Source organism: Gordionus sp. m RMFG-2023, chromosome 2 (genome assembly GCF_954871325.1).
Source record: "Gordionus sp. m RMFG-2023 chromosome 2, tfGorSpeb1-WG-v2, whole genome shotgun sequence".
NCBI classification, from domain to species: Eukaryota; Metazoa; Nematomorpha; class Gordioida; order Chordodea; family Parachordodidae; genus Gordionus; species Gordionus sp. m RMFG-2023.
Window position 1 is genome coordinate 9,775,390 of NC_088776.1, and position 18,162 is coordinate 9,793,551.

General features: G+C 28.0%; 1 protein-coding gene across 3 annotated transcripts; it reads left to right on the forward strand.

Annotated features, from left to right (window-relative positions):
• The first annotated feature begins 51 nt into the window (after positions 1 to 51).
• Positions 52 to 10,097, forward strand: LOC135923369 (CDK-activating kinase assembly factor MAT1-like). 3 transcript variants are annotated; one of them, XM_065458067.1, is made up of 5 exons: positions 52 to 164; positions 204 to 558; positions 3,008 to 3,436; positions 6,367 to 6,500; positions 9,873 to 10,097. In XM_065458067.1, exons 1-5 carry the CDS (start codon positions 73 to 75, stop codon positions 10,000 to 10,002), a joined length of 1,140 nt encoding a protein of 379 aa, XP_065314139.1. In that variant the 5' UTR covers positions 52 to 72; the 3' UTR covers positions 10,003 to 10,097. The 3 variants fall into 3 exon arrangements, with proteins under 3 accessions (XP_065314139.1, XP_065314140.1, XP_065314141.1); XM_065458068.1 differs by lacking the exon at positions 6,367 to 6,500; XM_065458069.1 differs by lacking the exon at positions 6,367 to 6,500 and having other exon boundaries at positions 3,008 to 3,492; positions 9,873 to 10,007.
• Positions 10,098 to 18,162: the final 8,065 nt, after the last annotated feature.

Sequence of the window (18,162 nt, forward strand, 5' to 3'; positions counted from 1 at the left end):
ATATAATAAATTGTTATTTAAATTTATCTATTAACCGCCATCTATTTTGTATATTTATATATTTATCAACAGATGGATTTTGACATCTCGTGTCCAAGATGCAAAACATCGCGTTATAGAAATCCATCATTAAAACTTTTAGTAAACACATGTGGACACACATTGTTAGTAAAACTTTATATTCTTTTATTTATTTTTAATAGATGTGAGTCATGTGTAGATTTGATTTTTGGAACAAGGGCATCAGGTCATTGCCCAGAATGTCACATAACTTTAAAAAGATCCCAATATCATTTACAAGTATTTCAGGATTCGTCAGTGGAAAGAGAGGTAGAAATAAGAAAAAGATTATCAAAAGAAGTTTTCAATAAAACAGAAGAAGATTTCAATAGTTTAAAGGAATTTAATAATTATTTAGAATTTGTTGAAGATATTGTATTTGAACTTCTCGATTCCCATCAAAGAACTACAGATTTATTAATTGAAACAGCTAAAAAGAAAATAGAGCAGTATAAAAAAGAAAATAAAGAATCAATTCTAAAGAATAAAGGGAAATTGGTAATACCATTAAATGAAATAATTGTATTTATTTACTTGAATTTCATTATTTTTTTAAATAAACATTTAACATTTTGAAGAAATATATACATGATAAACAGTAATCTCTAAACTAAGAATGAATAAAATTAAATGTAAAGGCATAGACACATTTACCTTACTTGGGATTTTCATTTTTCCACAAAAACTCATTCCTTTGTGAAATATTAGTAAAAAGTATAACGATTCTTTGAGAATATACAAAATTAAATAGTAAATTCATTTATTAGATTATGCTAATAAGAATATAATTCATGTTTGATGTAACAATTTTATTATAAAATTTTATGTTCAATAATTATAATATTACTACATTTCCTTTTTTTTAAGGAGTCAGAAATTACAATTCTTCAAATTAGTTGTATGGTTGATTTGGAATTCATTTAGATTTTCGTAATGTGGAATCATAATTTTATTAAAAAGATAATTCCTTCTTGTGTAACTAGAAATGATACCATGTGTGGTATAAACTTTTGATTGTCCACTTCTCTTTTTTTTTGAAATTGTTCATCATGTTTTCATAATATGTTATCTCAACTCTACCATGTATGAATATAATGTTATCATTTCACTTCACAAATGTCTGTTCATTATGAACCAAAAAGTTCTGGGAAGGCCAGCTCTTACCCCCATCAACAAAAAACTCCACCAATTTTGCCCTCATTCTGCAAAGAACTTTTTATAACAAATTTTTTGCAAAATTTTCACATTTTATTAATAAAATTTTTTAGAAACAGGATTTATTTAATTTTTTTATTTTGTAAATTAATAAAGAATGAAATTAATATGTCTAGTTTGCTTTAGTAAAATAAAAGTAAATCAATCCTCCAAATGACGAAATTTTAGAATTGGTCATTAAATTATAATGATTAATATGTTTTAATCAAACATTTAAAAAAAATAAAATAATTAGTAGTGCTTCCAAATTAAGCGGTTGTGTTTAAACAAAACAGGTTGCAGCATTGTTTAAATTGAAGTACAATATTTTTTGAAAATAATAATTATAATATGAAAAAAAAACAATATTAAACAATTTTACGTGTTTTTATATTACAAAAAAACGTTTCTCAAATTTGCCCTATATCTATAATTTGTAATATATTATAATAAACCCCAAAAACACCTTAATTTGGAAACACTCTAAAGAATAAAATAATACTTTTTTATATATAATAGGGAAGACGATTGTCGGGGTAACAATGTTAACGTGAATAACTTTTTAACCCATGAGAATAAAGACTTCAAATTTATTGTGAAGATATATTTTTATATCTAATTTCTTACCTAGGTCATCTTTTTTAAAAAATTTCCTTGTTTGAGATATTTTGCTAAAAAAATATAATTTTTTACATTCCGGTATTGTATTGAATAGTTTATATTTAAAAGTGATGAATATTTTGTTCAATTAAATAGTATAGTTAGGTTCTATTTTATTTTAACTACTTTACCCTGATGCTTAGCTACTTTACCCTGAGTATGGGGTAATATGGCGAAAATAGAACACTTCACATAATTAATAATAGCTCCTAAAGTATTATAGGTAGGGAGCTATACTTTTTTTTATTTTGTAGATGAAGGATTTGGCTATATATAAATCTATAATTTCTGTTTTGTTTATGTTTAAAATTTTTTGGCCAAAATGCAAAATATCAATCTTTTTACCCCGGTCTCCCCTAAAATAACAACTTTCAATAAAAAGAGAATGGCAAATACGCCCTATTTAAAGTATATTTATAATTGCTATTGGTTCACCTGCATTTTCAAAATATAGATTTAGCAAGCCTGGTTGTATGGCATTAGATTTTAATATTTTTTGGATGAGAATCATGGGTCACTGTTTTAACAATTGTATGTTTTAATATTTACCGCAACATTAGGATCCAATTTAAAAGGGGTGATATTGTCTATACATCAAATTTTGCGAGGAGTGATACACCCCATTTTGATGTGTCCTTTTTATTTACCTAAGTTATTGGAGTTGGAGATAATGCTAGACATCTTTTAAGAATTCTACCAAGTAATAGTTTAGCTGGCACATTCCTGTCGAACGATGTTTGCTTATCTGAAGGCTACTAGAACTTCAACCGTATTATCTTCTGGTTCTTTTAATTCCCGAGTCATGAAATATTTACTTTTTAAGTTTTAATAGTTCTTTGACTATTAGATTGGTTTGGAGGTGATACTCCATTGTCTGCTAAGTCTGTCTGAGAATTCCAAATAGGGGGAACCATTTTAAAAAAAATATGTATCATCGACAATGATGTAGTATTTTTCCTTATATCCATTTCTACCGGCTTTGAATACGATTCGACTCACATTAACCAATATCTAGAATAGCATGGAAATTTATGAATATCGAAAATCTGTTATTTATTTTTTCTAATCTGTGTAATGAATAATAATTTATAAGAGCCAAGACCAAGAATTCTTGCGTGAACTGATCGAAGAAGAAAAATCTCAATATTCCTTGATCAACGCCGCTGCCATTAATAACCCAATGGGCGGAGACTTAACTAAATCCAACTCCTCTCACCTTATTATATCGGATAGCAGCGATAATCGCAGCCTTAAGGACCCCAAGCCCAAAAATAGGACTGCAGAATACAACGAAAAATTGTTATACGAGCTGGCTAATAGCGATTTACCAGCCGATATAATCGTTAAAACACACGAGATGAGGTTCCGGAATCTAGGAAATAATGTGGATGAAGGAGTCACCATGGATGTTCACATCGAAGGCGGAAAGGAACTCAAGGACATGATTTTGGCTAGCCACCGGACAGGCAACAAAACTTCGTCATTGCTGCACTCCTTTCCTTCAATGGTCGATGACGAATACGTATATATGCCCATTATGCTCGAATACATTTTTTTTTAAACTGGCAAATTCTTCAAGTAAGGTTAATAATATTTAATTAAAAATTAATTAATAGATTTAGCAGGGTTGGCATGTCGGTCAATTGACCGGAGGAGTATTTGACTGGTCAAATACTCTAAAATATTAATGGCGAATAAATATTTTGATATAATTAACTAGTATGCATTAAAAGCATGTTTATCAATCTTATTATTTTTTTATTAAAATATAAATATGTAATTTTTCTAAATATAGTAATATTTTTAGTTATTTTTTTGCCTAATCATTGCCGTTTCTCGCCTTCTTTATTTTTTTCAATTCATTTTTCTTAAAAAAAATAAAAATACCCGATTTATTATAATCATAATATAATTTTTTCATTCTTATTTTTTAATAAATTTAAATTTTATTTAATATTTAGCCGAGTATAAATTATATTAATTCTCATTTGTTTTACTTACACTTGCTATATTTGGTTTTTAAAATTAATTTTCATTTTAATTGTTCTGGTCAGATTTACGGAATATTATTCAATTCTGGTAAAAAGTTTATTATATTATATTTATAATATTAAGAAATTATTTAATTGGTCGATAATTATAAAATAGTTAAGATTGATTAACTTTACAATAATCAAAATCATTTTTTGTTAAATTTTAATATATTAGGGATTATGGTCAAACCAAAGCATCATGTTTGGAAACATTTTCAAGAAGTACGCGATGGTAAATCAGTTAAAGCGGTGTGCAAGTTTTGCAAGATGTCCTATATCACCCACGTTGATAGAATGGTCAAACATTTATTAAGCAGCTGTACTATGTGCCCTGTTATAATTAAGGAAAAATTTTATTCAAATTCCAAAATATCAACCTCTACAAAAAATATCACAAATGTAATTTGTAATACTTCTAAGTCTAACTCTAATGAAGAATTGGGTGAAATTAGTGAGAATGATTATCAAATGAACAATATTTTGTCTTGTGACTCAGGAGAATTTGATACCCTTATTTCTAATCAATCTACAAGCAAGGCGATTAAATATAAATCTCAATCTTGTATAACCGGTTTCATAGATAGAATTAATCCCAAAGAAAAAAATGAGCTGGATCAATTGTTTGCAAAGGCTGTATATGCGAGCAATTTACCTTTCCACATCACTGAAAATCCCTACATCCAAGAATTTTTTAAAAAAATACGTCCTATTTACACATTACCCAGGAGAAGGCAGCTGGCTGGATATCTTCTAGACAAAGCGTCAGGTGATATGGAGGTGAGAGTTGCAGATATAATAGATAAAGCTCCTTACTTATCAATTGTATCAGATGGCTGGAGCAACATTAGAAACGAGAGTATTATTAATTTTATGGTGATGACGCCTGTTCCAGTGTTCTACAAATTTCTAAATACTGAGGAAAATCGCCATACGGCAGATTATATTGCCCAGGAATTTAAAAATGTAATTCATGAATTGAATCCGGTAAAAGTATATTCTTTAGTTACTGATAATGCCGCTAACATGAAAGCAGCCTGGAGAATTCTAAAATCTGAATCTATTTATAATCATATACAATGTTATGGTTGTGCAGCGCATACATTGCAGTTATTCTTTCACGATTTTGAACGATTGGACGCCTTCAGTGACCATATTTCAATAATTAAAAAAATTGTTAAATTTTTCAAGAATAAACACATACCAGCTGCAGTATTTTCCCGTAATAATCTTCATGGCATACCATCTACATTAAGTACAATTAGCCAAACAAGATGGGCATCGTCAATAAAATGTATGGAGCAAATTCAAATATGCAAGAAAGCTCTAAAAGCATCAGTTGTTGAAGAAGCTGTTTGTGATAATTGTCCCATAGAAATTACCAATAATATATTAAACGAAGAATTTTGGACGAAAAATTTAAAATTTTTAGCTATACTCCAACCTTTAGCTACCTCATTGTTGAAAGTGCAAGGGGATAAATGTACTTTGGCCCAAGTAAAAAACGAGATGCTTAATTTGGAAAAACACATAATACAATCATGCCATGATTCTATATTTTCTCCATCTCAAGAAAAAAAAATTAAGGTTATGTTTGAAAAGAGAAAAACTGATATAAATACATGTGCTCACAATGCTGCTTATTTATTGGACCCCCAATATCAAGGGGAGCATCTTACTAATACTGAATTTGATGAAGCATGTAATATAATAAAGAATTGGGTATTTTACAAGGTGGTGATAATCAAAATATTTTGAGTAATATAGTAAATTTCAGAAGCAAAAGCGGTATATTTAATAGCCATAATATGTGGAAAGTTGTAACTTCCATAAGAAACAATCAAATTTCGGCCTCAAGTTGGTGGAATGCATTTTGCCCACCTTGCCCATTAAGAGAAGTCGCTAATATTTTACTAACATTTCCTAGTTCGACTTCTTCTTCTGAAAGAAATTGGTCGGTTTGGGGCAATATTCACACGAAAAACAGAAATAGATTAAAGGCTTCTACAGCAAGAAAATTAGTAAGAGTGTATCATAATTTAAGATTGATTAAAAATATTAAAGAAAATAATGATATTGAATATGAATCGGAACAAGACTCTGCCACGGAGGGTGAAACATTGACTATAGAATGAATTAAAAAATATTATGATATTTATTATTATACATAGATTTATTATAATATTATATAAATGCAAAATAAAGTTAATATTGGTGTAAAAAACATTTATTTGAATTTGACCATATTTGACCGGTCAAATGCACAACCCTGAGATTTAGTATCTATGGGCTATTCTTTAGGAGAAGTTCGATATAGAACAGCATTTCAAAAAAACAATATGAATTGTCAGATTATGGCTTGGAGACTCATTATATTATATATTCTAAAGAATTACTCTTTTTTCTCGTTTCATCTAATAAGGTCAATTACAGCGGGGTCAAGTTTATGGAAGAAGAGGATGATGACGCCTTGCTGATTCCTTACGAATACAAGCCCTTTCAGGAATACAACTACGGCTCAGACGTTCCGGATATAGATAATTTGAAAGCTTTGGGGTGATTTTTCATGATATTATTATCAGGGTTGTGCATTTGACCGGTCAAATACAATTCGGTCAATTGACCGATATTTGACCGGTCAAATATGGTCAAATTCAAATAAATGTTTTTTACACCAATATTAACTTTATTTTGCATTTATATAATATTATAATAAATCTATGTATAATAATAAATATCATAATATTTTTTAATTCATTCTATAGTCAATGTTTCACCCTCCGTGGCAGAGTCTTGTTCCGATTCATATTCAATATCATTATTTTCTTTAATATTTTTAATCAATCTTAAATTATGATACACTCTTACTAATTTTCTTGCTGTAGAAGCCTTTAATCTATTTCTGTTTTTCGTGTGAATATTGCCCCAAACCGACCAATTTCTTTCAGAAGAAGAAGTCGAACTAGGAAATGTTAGTAAAATATTAGCGACTTCTCTTAATGGGCAAGGTGGGCAAAATGCATTCCACCAACTTGAGGCCGAAATTTGATTGTTTCTTATGGAAGTTACAACTTTCCACATATTATGGCTATTAAATATACCGCTTTTGCTTCTGAAATTTACTATATTACTCAAAATATTTTGATTATCACCACCTTGTAAAATACCCAATTCTTTATTATATTACATGCTTCATCAAATTCAGTATTAGTAAGATGCTCCCCTTGATATTGGGGGTCCAATAAATAAGCAGCATTGTGAGCACATGTATTTATATCAGTTTTTCTCTTTTCAAACATAACCTTAATTTTTTTTTCTTGAGATGGAGAAAATATAGAATCATGGCATGATTGTATTATGTGTTTTTCCAAATTAAGCATCTCGTTTTTTACTTGGGCCAAAGTACATTTATCCCCTTGCACTTTCAACAATGAGGTAGCTAAAGGTTGGAGTATAGCTAAAAATTTTAAATTTTTCGTCCAAAATTCTTCGTTTAATATATTATTGGTAATTTCTATGGGACAATTATCACAAACAGCTTCTTCAACAACTGATGCTTTTAGAGCTTTCTTGCATATTTGAATTTGCTCCATACATTTTATTGACGATGCCCATCTTGTTTGGCTAATTGTACTTAATGTAGATGGTATGCCATGAAGATTATTACGGGAAAATACTGCAGCTGGTATGTGTTTATTCTTGAAAAATTTAACAATTTTTTTAATTATTGAAATATGGTCACTGAAGGCGTCCAATCGTTCAAAATCGTGAAAGAATAACTGCAATGTATGCGCTGCACAACCATAACATTGTATATGATTATAAATAGATTCAGATTTTAGAATTCTCCAGGCTGCTTTCATGTTAGCGGCATTATCAGTAACTAAAGAATATACTTTTACCGGATTCAATTCATGAATTACATTTTTAAATTCCTGGGCAATATAATCTGCCATATGGCGATTTTCCTCAGTATTTAGAAATTTGTAGAACACTGGAACAGGCGTCATCACCATAAAATTAATAATACTCTCGTTTCTAATGTTGCTCCAGCCATCTGATACAATTGATAAGTAAGGAGCTTTATCTATTATATCTGCAACTCTCACCTCCATATCACCTGACGCTTTGTCTAGAAGATATCCAGCCAGCTGCCTTCTCCTGGGTAATGTGTAAATAGGACGTATTTTTTTAAAAAATTCTTGGATGTAGGGATTTTCAGTGATGTGGAAAGGTAAATTGCTCGCATATACAGCCTTTGCAAACAATTGATCCAGCTCATTTTTTTCTTTGGGATTAATTCTATCTATGAAACCGGTTATACAAGATTGAGATTTATATTTAATCGCCTTGCTTGTAGATTGATTAGAAATAAGGGTATCAAATTCTCCTGAGTCACAAGACAAAATATTGTTCATTTGATAATCATTCTCACTAATTTCACCCAATTCTTCATTAGAGTTAGACTTAGAAGTATTACAAATTACATTTGTGATATTTTTTGTAGAGGTTGATATTTTGGAATTTGAATAAAATTTTTCCTTAATTATAACAGGGCACATAGTACAGCTGCTTAATAAATGTTTGACCATTCTATCAACGTGGGTGATATAGGACATCTTGCAAAACTTGCACACCGCTTTAACTGATTTACCATCGCGTACTTCTTGAAAATGTTTCCAAACATGATGCTTTGGTTTGACCATAATCCCTAATATATTAAAATTTAACAAAAAAATGATTTTGATTATTGTAAAGTTAATCAATCTTAACTATTTTATAATTATCGACCAATTAAATAATTTCTTAATATTATAAATATAATATAATAAACTTTTTACCAGAATTGAATAATATTCCGTAAATCTGACCAGAACAATTAAAATGAAAATTAATTTTAAAAACCAAATATAGCAAGTGTAAGTAAAACAAATGAGAATTAATATAATTTATACTCGGCTAAATATTAAATAAAATTTAAATTTATTAAAAAATAAGAATGAAAAAATTATATTATGATTATAATAAATCGGGTATTTTTATTTTTTTTAAGAAAAATGAATTGAAAAAAATAAAGAAGGCGAGAAACGGCAATGATTAGGCAAAAAAATAACTAAAAATATTACTATATTTAGAAAAATTACATATTTATATTTTAATAAAAAAATAATAAGATTGATAAACATGCTTTTAATGCATACTAGTTAATTATATCAAAATATTTATTCGCCATTAATATTTTAGAGTATTTGACCAGTCAAATACTCCTCCGGTCAATTGACCAGTCATTTGACCGAATTTGACCGGTCAATTGATCAGTCATTTGACCGAATTTGACCAGTCATTTGACCGAATTTGACCTGTCAATTGACCGACATGCCAACCCTGATTATTATTATGTTATTCACATAAATATTCGTAAAAATGCTTTTTTTAAAAAAAAAAATAAAATGTGATTTTATCGTAAAAAAATATTTTATGCGCGTAAGGATTTATTTATAAAAGATTCAGAATTTTAGGTGAAATCTGATCAAATATTCTGTTTCTTCTCAAACTGAAATCAAAACCGATTATGGTTTCAAGTCAAGGAAATTGCTGTTGCAACTTCTGATTTATATAAATTTCTAATTGTCTATTTTATATTAATATGACCTGTGAGATTTGACTGTTTATTTATTTTTAATATATCTTCACCCTAACCCATATCCTCCTTACTTCGAATACTTGTTTAGTTTATAGTATATTTCATCCAATAAAATAAAATTTTGAACATTCTTTGAGTTGAGATATTATCATCAAAATCACCAAAAAGTATTCAGAACCTCTATTTTTTTTAGTCCAGGGTTTAAAGCTATTATTTATATTTCTCAAAATTTGGTTTTTTTTGGAAATCATTATAAATTTTATTTTTAATATGTAATCTACAAGATTTTTGCACAACGTTCGAGCCGCTACAAATTTAGACAAAAGCGGTGGTTATTCGGAAAAATACGCGTGTCACAGAGCTTTGCAGGAGGCGTTTTGTGGGTTATTTTATTCGCCTCCGATTAATTATTAAAATTGATAAAATGTTATTATACGCCATTTTGTTATATAAAAATTTTTTATCTTTGTATTATATTGTGATGAATAAATGAACATTGTTTTTTTATATAAAATGTCGAATATAATATGTAGTTTGCTTAAAAAGTTGGTAAAGAATTAAAATATTTTCATATTAAACATAAGTATTAGCCCTTTCAAAATTAGCACGAATTCGCAGAAAGTAAACAAAAATACAGAGTATTTTGAATTTCGCGTTAACTATGAAGGAGGGGTTAAAGTTCTGCATGGCAACCCCATCAGCAAGAACAACGGTAACCTGCTCAATAAAATATATACCCCGCACATCGTCCCAAAAGTATACATGTTATATTTCCAGTCTATTCTTCCCTATTTGCTTGATAAAGTTTTCTAATTGTAGAACGAATTTAAAACTTTTTAAAAAATTAATAGGTTGGAAATATTTACTATTCATTCATGTTTTGTACTAAATAGTATTGGTATATGAGAGGCAGAAATTGCCCCTCTAAATACAAAATTATTTAAAATTTTTTTTATTATTGTATAATAAATATAAATGCTCATTTTTATTTTTATGATTTTAGAAACTATCTTATACTAAAAAAAATGCTAAAATTGCAATAAATATTCAAAAATAATTTTGTAAGCCGAGTTTTAATTTAAATCAATCAACAAAATTGTTTTCTTGGAATAAAACAAAATTTTGAAAAAGGAATGGTAATTGAGTTTCAATATTTATATAAAAAATATGAAAGCTCATGAAATTTAGCGGTAAAACGCTCGATCGTTCATACACTGCAATCATAAAATATTTACAAATTTTGGTTTATATTATAAAATAATAAAAAAATTTATATAATGTATTGGACTTTCATCCTTTCTTGAAATTATGTGCGTTGAATTTGATGTAAATTTCTTAAATTTTATTTCGTTCCCTAACCCATATGGGTTAATTTATTATCAATAAAAATTCGTCTTCAAATTTTATTTGGGAGTATTTTTTGATAAAAATTTCTTAAAATTTATTTTAGACATTTTTAAGGTTTGCTCCAAGCAACGGTCTCCTGAATTTTTGGGTCTAGTTATGTTTTATAGCTAACCATTAAATTATAAGTTATTTCTGAATATTTAATTAAAGCATAACATAAAAATAAAATTAAAATTTCGGGTTTAAACTTTTTCCCTACAACTTTTTTTTTAGAAATTAGGGTCGCCACACCAGATCAAGATCTACAAAAATTGTCGGGCTTGGGCCGAGAAAATTTATTTTGGGGGGTCTCTTATTATGTAGAGGTATTCAGATGTGCATCGGGTTTTTTGTAGATTTTTAAAATCTCGCTGTTTGTGGGTAATATAATTTGAATTAATCTTTGAAATATTGTATCATTAAATACCAAATTTTTTGTTTAACAACTAATATACACTCTGGTCTCAATATAAAGAGACCACCTCAAATTTTTCATGCATCATTTTTTTTAATTAAAAATGCATAAGAAGGCGTTTATTCTTTAAAATAAGTCTTTAAGACTATATTATAATCCTTTACATATAATGTATAAAATAATTTGGAAGATTTTTTTTCTTCCAGTCATTTCCAAAATTATGGCCAAGATACGTTTTTACGTCAATAAAAAAAATCACATGAAATCTATTTTAATATAATATTTAGCAGATCACTATTATTTTTATTATTTAAAATACTTTAACTTATTTTCTAATTTGTTAATTTTTCTGGTCTCTAACGATCCGTGGAAAGCGGTGAAGGGTGGGTAGTCATTAATTAGCTACTTCATATTTAATTCCAAACCTTGAGCCTTAAAACATACTTCCTCTTATTTTTTCTAAAACTTCTGACCAAGATAACGATGTTGAAAGAAACACATATATTCCTAAATTACCCTCATGTTTGTCACATCTATCACATAGCATGCAAAAATAATCCACCCTACTCTTTACATGACTTCCATCACCAAAACCTAAGATCCTTTCTTCCTCAGAATTACTTTTGAATCGTGACAAAATTAAAAGCCTTCATAAACTCTTTGATATTTTTATTTTCATCAACATGTTTCTTTAGACATGCCATTCCGGTTGATGGATGCTGATTCCAACGATCCTATAATATACCTTCCTCTTCATCATTCTGCCAACCCGTGTTACTTTGTCCAAAATCGTACATAATATTAATTCATCAACAAATCAACTTGCCCAATAGCTTTATGTCAATATTTGTCTGCCTACAATCAAAATATCAACCTGAGGGTTTTCATTGCTCAAAGAGTTGTCATTATATCTCTTCAGAAAAACTTGTATTTTGTGCTAGTTTCGTCTATCATTCATTTTTTATTTTGTTCTGGTATCCTTCAGTCTGTAATCATTCTCCTTTGTTCAGTGCTTCCACCACTTTGATCTTTCCATTTTCCCTATAATTTCACGTTAGCACCCATACATCGTAGTTGCCTCACCTTATTCTCGAAAAAGTGGAAGGTTATTTAACAATGCATATCCCTAGTTTTTAGGTTCTGTAGTTAGACCATTCTGTAGTTAGACCCTTCTCTCCTCGTCTTTTTTTATATCATAGGCAGATGAGGATTCCTACAGAATAGTTTTTATGGTGCATATCACATATAGTAGAATATTCTAATACTCTTCTTAGTTAGCCAGACGGTGATCATACATTTAACCATAATGAAACCTAGCAGAGAGAGAGGGCAAAATTTTGAGATAGCTTTTAAATATGCAGATAATAGACTTTAATTTTATGTACCAGAATTAGCAATCATTATATATAAGATAGAGATAGAGTGATTTAAAGAATATAGGCTTTTTTCAAATAATACGAAGTTTTATCATTATTAGTTTCTAATTCAAAAATTACTTAGAGTCAAGCTGTCGAACCGAACTGCGATCGAAATAAACATGATTTTCCAAACTGAATCGTTATAAGATTTTTGAAAAATGAGAACCGAACCGTTATAACTACTTTTAACCTGGTTCATAACGGTTTCTTAATTATATTTATTTAAAATTTAAAATAATGAAGTATAAAAATTTAAAATATTGTTATAATATTTAATTTGTTATTTCTTATTAATCTTATGCATTGTTTTATATAATAAGAAAATTAGACGTGTTTTCTTATAATTTATTTTTTATTTTTATTATCTTCATAAAAATGACAGTTACAAAGGTACAAAAAATCTATTATCTCATATACAAGTATTCGTAAACTCCTGATAAACGATATATACGAATCGGGATAATATTATAAATGGATTTAGATTGCATAATAAATATTTAAATAACAGCTTTATAAATTTTGAACTATCCGGAATGAAATTAAACCGTTATATCTAACTTTTCGACACTCTGCTTAAAACATTAAATTTTTTATTAATTTAATTAATAACATTAATTAGCGATAATCTTGGTGAAATAAATATTAAATTTAATAAATATTAACTTGTGAATGATTTATAATTACTGTAAAGGTAAAATCGATATATATATATATATATATCGGGAGTATGATATCTGGTTTATATGCCAAACCGAATCATAAAAAAAATATATATTACACCTCAATTAGATAATATAACAGCATCTTAAATTAATCATTCATTTAAGAACAACATATATAATTGAATATTAAATCAAAAAAAAATCAATATAATTTATTAATTTGTTCGAGTCGCCACTATTTTAAAAGTTTGCTATTCAGTGTTAAGATGTGACTAACGCTAAATGGATTTAAAATAATTATTATTCTGGTTATCAATCTTTATGTGAAAATAACATTTAAGATTATTTTCTTTTTTTAAAAAATTTTATAATTATTAATGATTTAAATGAATCATAATAAGTCAAACCTTCCCTACCTTCTCCCTCTATAGGCATATCGTGGTGGGGAGGGGGGGGGAAAGCGTGGAGACGTTTTCCCTTACAAAAATTTGGCACTCCTCTTTCCCAAAAAGATAATACAATGTATCACTTTAATCAATAACTTTAAAAAAATAATCAATTTATAATAATTGGAAAAATTACTAATAAATTCAAAATTTTCAGAATAAAATAATAATATAAAAAGTGAAATGCAAAATTAAAAAAAAAAAGTAAACATCCTATGTATGAAGGCCTACTAGCCTAGCCACAAGTGCACCTAAAGATCTCCAATAAAATCCCACCAAATATTGCCCCCCCCCTAGCGAAAATCCTGACCCCGCCTCCAATGCCTCCTACCTTCTCTTCGTGGTCCTAGATATAAAATCTTTAAGTCATTAATATTGTCACAAAAACTTTGTAGAGGTCAATATGTTTTCTCCGATTCCTATTTATTAATTATTTTTATTCAAAGGTATTTCCAAATTTTGAAATTTATTTTTAATCATGAATATACATAATTTACCTTCAAAAAAATAGGCTTTCAACCTTCGCAATTTAAATCTTTCCTATGTTTTACAAATAATTTTTTTAAAAAAATCACCATGACGAATAATACGAGGGGGAAAAGAAGAGAAATTCTCACATTAAATTAGGTCAATCGATATAATAATGAATATTTTCTAATCCCACACAGTTCTCGATATATTTGACTGTCACATTTTTTTTATTTAAATATAAATTTAATAATCTTCTCCTATTTTTTTAAACAGATATATGTGAGTTTTTTAAACAAATAATCTGTTAATTTCTACTTTATACCCTTACCCATTATGAATGGAGGGAATAGGGGGGGGGGGTGGAGATAATCCATTTCATTGATTTTGATCATTATTATTTTCTGATAAGAATAAAAGCAATTGAGATATTTTAAACGTTAACAATAAATTACCTGAGTAAAATATGGTATTTCGTGTGTGGGCATGATTTTTTTTTGGAAAAATTAAACTGCCGTGAGCATGACAGGGTTTGGTTTTTCTTTAACCATTGTGAATGAGCAAGTCGAATTTGAGAAAAAATATAATAAAATGCATATCTCTAAATAAGCGGGGACGAACTGATAGGTATAACGCTTCAGTTTCATATCGGTTTAGGTTTATTTTAAAACGGTTTTCATTTCCATTTTGGTTATTTTTTAACAAATTTATATCGATTCATTTCGGCTAGGGAAATCGTTACGGTTACTATAAGTTATGGATTTTTTAAAATTATTAATTAAAATATAATATATATATTTTTTTAAATTGGTCAATAATGTTCTGATGAAAATGTTTTAATAACAGAATTAAAATACAAAACTATTGTTACGGTTGGCAAATTAATAACGCTTCAATTCAGGGGTTCAATTCGATATCCTGTCTAAGAAAGCCATTCATAGAATATTTTAAAAAAGGGAATATACACATATGACATAGGAGTATCCAGAGTCTTGAACATAAATTTTATTGGAGGTCTTTAAGTACACTTATTGTAGAAATATTTTTGTTAAAATTTAATATAACCAAAAGTTTAAAATAAGTGGGTCTAAAGACCCCCAATAAAATTTATGGAGGAAAACCCCACTAAGAGCCCCCCCCCCGTACCTTAGCAAAACCCTGGATACCCTTATGTTTGGACATGTTAATGTCCAAAATAATTTTTTTCGAGGAATATTGAATTATGGTCCTTATTTTAAAAAAATTATTAACTTTAGCTTATTTATCTCTTCAGATGATTGTTTATAGTGATATATCAGAGACCTGCAGGCCCGGCCCTAGATTTTTAATCGCTTATTAGCTTTAAAAATTAGAAAGAAATGTAATATATTTTAAAAAAACCGGGGCCGGGCTATGCAAATGGTACCTCAGCAGGTCTCTGTGATATATTGCACACTGTGAGGGGGGTAAGAGAATTTTCAATATCTTAAAATGATATTTTCGATAAAGGGCAAATTTCCGATGAAGTGAGAATTTCCCACCTTTGGTTAGGCCTAGTGTTGTTAAACGGCTCGTTTTGAGCCGATTTTTAAAAACGGCTAACTCAATATTCCATCCAGAAAAATATTACGCAAGCCTGAAGATTTTGCTCATAGAAGGAACAAAGGTCTAGACATATATTAACGAAATCTCGAGGCTTAGGCCTAATTTTTCTGGCTAAAACATTGAGTTAGCCGTTTTAGAAAATCGGCTCAAAATAAGCCTTTTAACAACACTAGTTAGGCCTATGACATAAACTCGAAAGGAATAGTAGGATAATGTATTCAGGATATGCACGTCTATCCATTTCAAGAGAGAGCCAAAGGATCACATATACGGAACTATTATCTAACTAAAACTTATAATTGAGGACTGATGAAACGGGAATGCAAAAAAAAATAACAATAATATTAAAAAAGAAAAGGTTATAAATTATTATTAATTACGAATTAATTAATAATGAATATCTTTGAAATGTAAATAGTTTGTCAAGGTAAAGAAAAAAAAATACTTTTGAAATCAATTCATAAAAATTCATAAAAATGATAAACTTTCTCTTTTTTTTGCGAAATTCAAAATAACAAAAAAGTTGTTTAAAAAAAATATACATAACTTGTCTAATTTGAGCTATTGTGAGGGTTGATTTTAAATAATATTTCTAATCTCAAGCATAATCCGTTTAATTGATTCATTATCAATCTAAGTTAAATGGGCATCCATTTAGTTTGAGCAAAGATTTTGACACCCTAGGTCTAGAAGTGCCCAAATCAATTATATTTTACAGTAAATTCTATATAAAATTTTTTTTTAAAAAATGACAGAATTTTAAGCGGAGAAATGGCAAATATTCGCATTGAAAATTAATGATTCCTCTCCTTTTACAAAAGCAAAATAGAGGAAAAAACCTTATTTTTTTAAAAAAAATTCCATCAAAAAGTTTAAAAAAAAACGAAACTTATATTATTGAAATGTAATGAAATACACTTAATTTTATTCCTACTCTTTTAAATTAAAATAATAAAAATGTATTTTTTTATGCAAAAAATTGGAAATAAATTATAATAAATAAAGGTATAAAAATAATATATTTTTACCTTGAAAACTGAAACAATAATAGTATTATTTATAGATTAATTTTTTTTTGCATTTAAGAAATGGTTGAGTTATAAGATTTAGTGAATAATTTTAATTTTAAACACAGTTGAGTGAGAGTATATGGAAGGGTTAAGATTAATGCTGTTTAAAAACGGCTAACTCAATATTCTCTAGATTTCGCTAATAGATGTCCGAACCTTTGTGCCATCTATGAGAAGAATGTTCAGACTTACGTCATATTATACTGGATAAAATATCGAATTAGCCGTGTTTTAAAAATCGACTCAAACCGAGCCCATCTAACAACACTATTTAAGATTGTTAAGAAATTAGCATATTTTTATTCTGCGAATTTTATTCGTAAATGATTTGGTCGTTTTTGATCTATAGATTTAGAATTGAGTGTCATTTTTTTTTAAAATGCTTAAAAAGTGATAACCATCGAACATTTAACTAGATGATACAAATTTTATTTTCTTTGTAACCATAACAAAAAATAAGATAAGAAAAACGAGTATGATGAAAATTTTAATTTAAGAACAAAATATTGTTTAATATTTTAGGTTCTAGATGAAATTTGGTTAATTATTTTATAATATTTCATATAACCCGTCGCTGCCCGATGGCAGTAAATTCTTAGACAGGTAAAAATTGAAAATTTAAGAAAAAAAAATTAAGATAGAATTATTAAAAATAATATATTTAAAAAACACTTAAAATGGATAGAGAATGTGAATCAATAATATAGGCGGAATCATCTTTTTGCCAGGAAGAATGATATTTATCACACTAGCTGAAAAGGCTCGAGCTGATTCCCAACTGATTCCCTCGCGAGGTACCAGAGATTTAAAACCTTTACAGAAAAATGATATAAGTTGAAAAGTTATCTTATGTTCTATAAAAGTATCGGGTTTAATTTTCCAATTTTTTTTGAATAAATTTGTTTCACATAAATTAAATAATCAATAAATCCATTAAGAATTTATATTAAAACAAATGCGTAGATCAATTGATTTAAAAAAAGAATAAGTTAAATAAGAAATTATTTTTTATTTAATAAAAAATTTTTTTTAGGGTTCTTTAGCCTATAAAATTTAATTTTTTTTATATAATTAGAATGTAATTATAACCTGGCATCGATATTATAATATTCTTATATGTATAAA

Coding starts and splice junctions, on each gene's coding strand:
- LOC135923369 (XM_065458067.1), top strand. CDS start 73: ATGGATTTTGACATCTCGTGTCCAAGATGCAAAACATCGCGTTATAGA. Junction 559..3,007: donor TAAAGAATAAAGGGAAATTG/GTAATACCATTA, acceptor ATAATTTATAAG/AGCCAAGACCAAGAATTCTT. Junction 6,501..9,872: donor GATAATTTGAAAGCTTTGGG/GTGATTTTTCAT, acceptor GTAATCTACAAG/ATTTTTGCACAACGTTCGAG.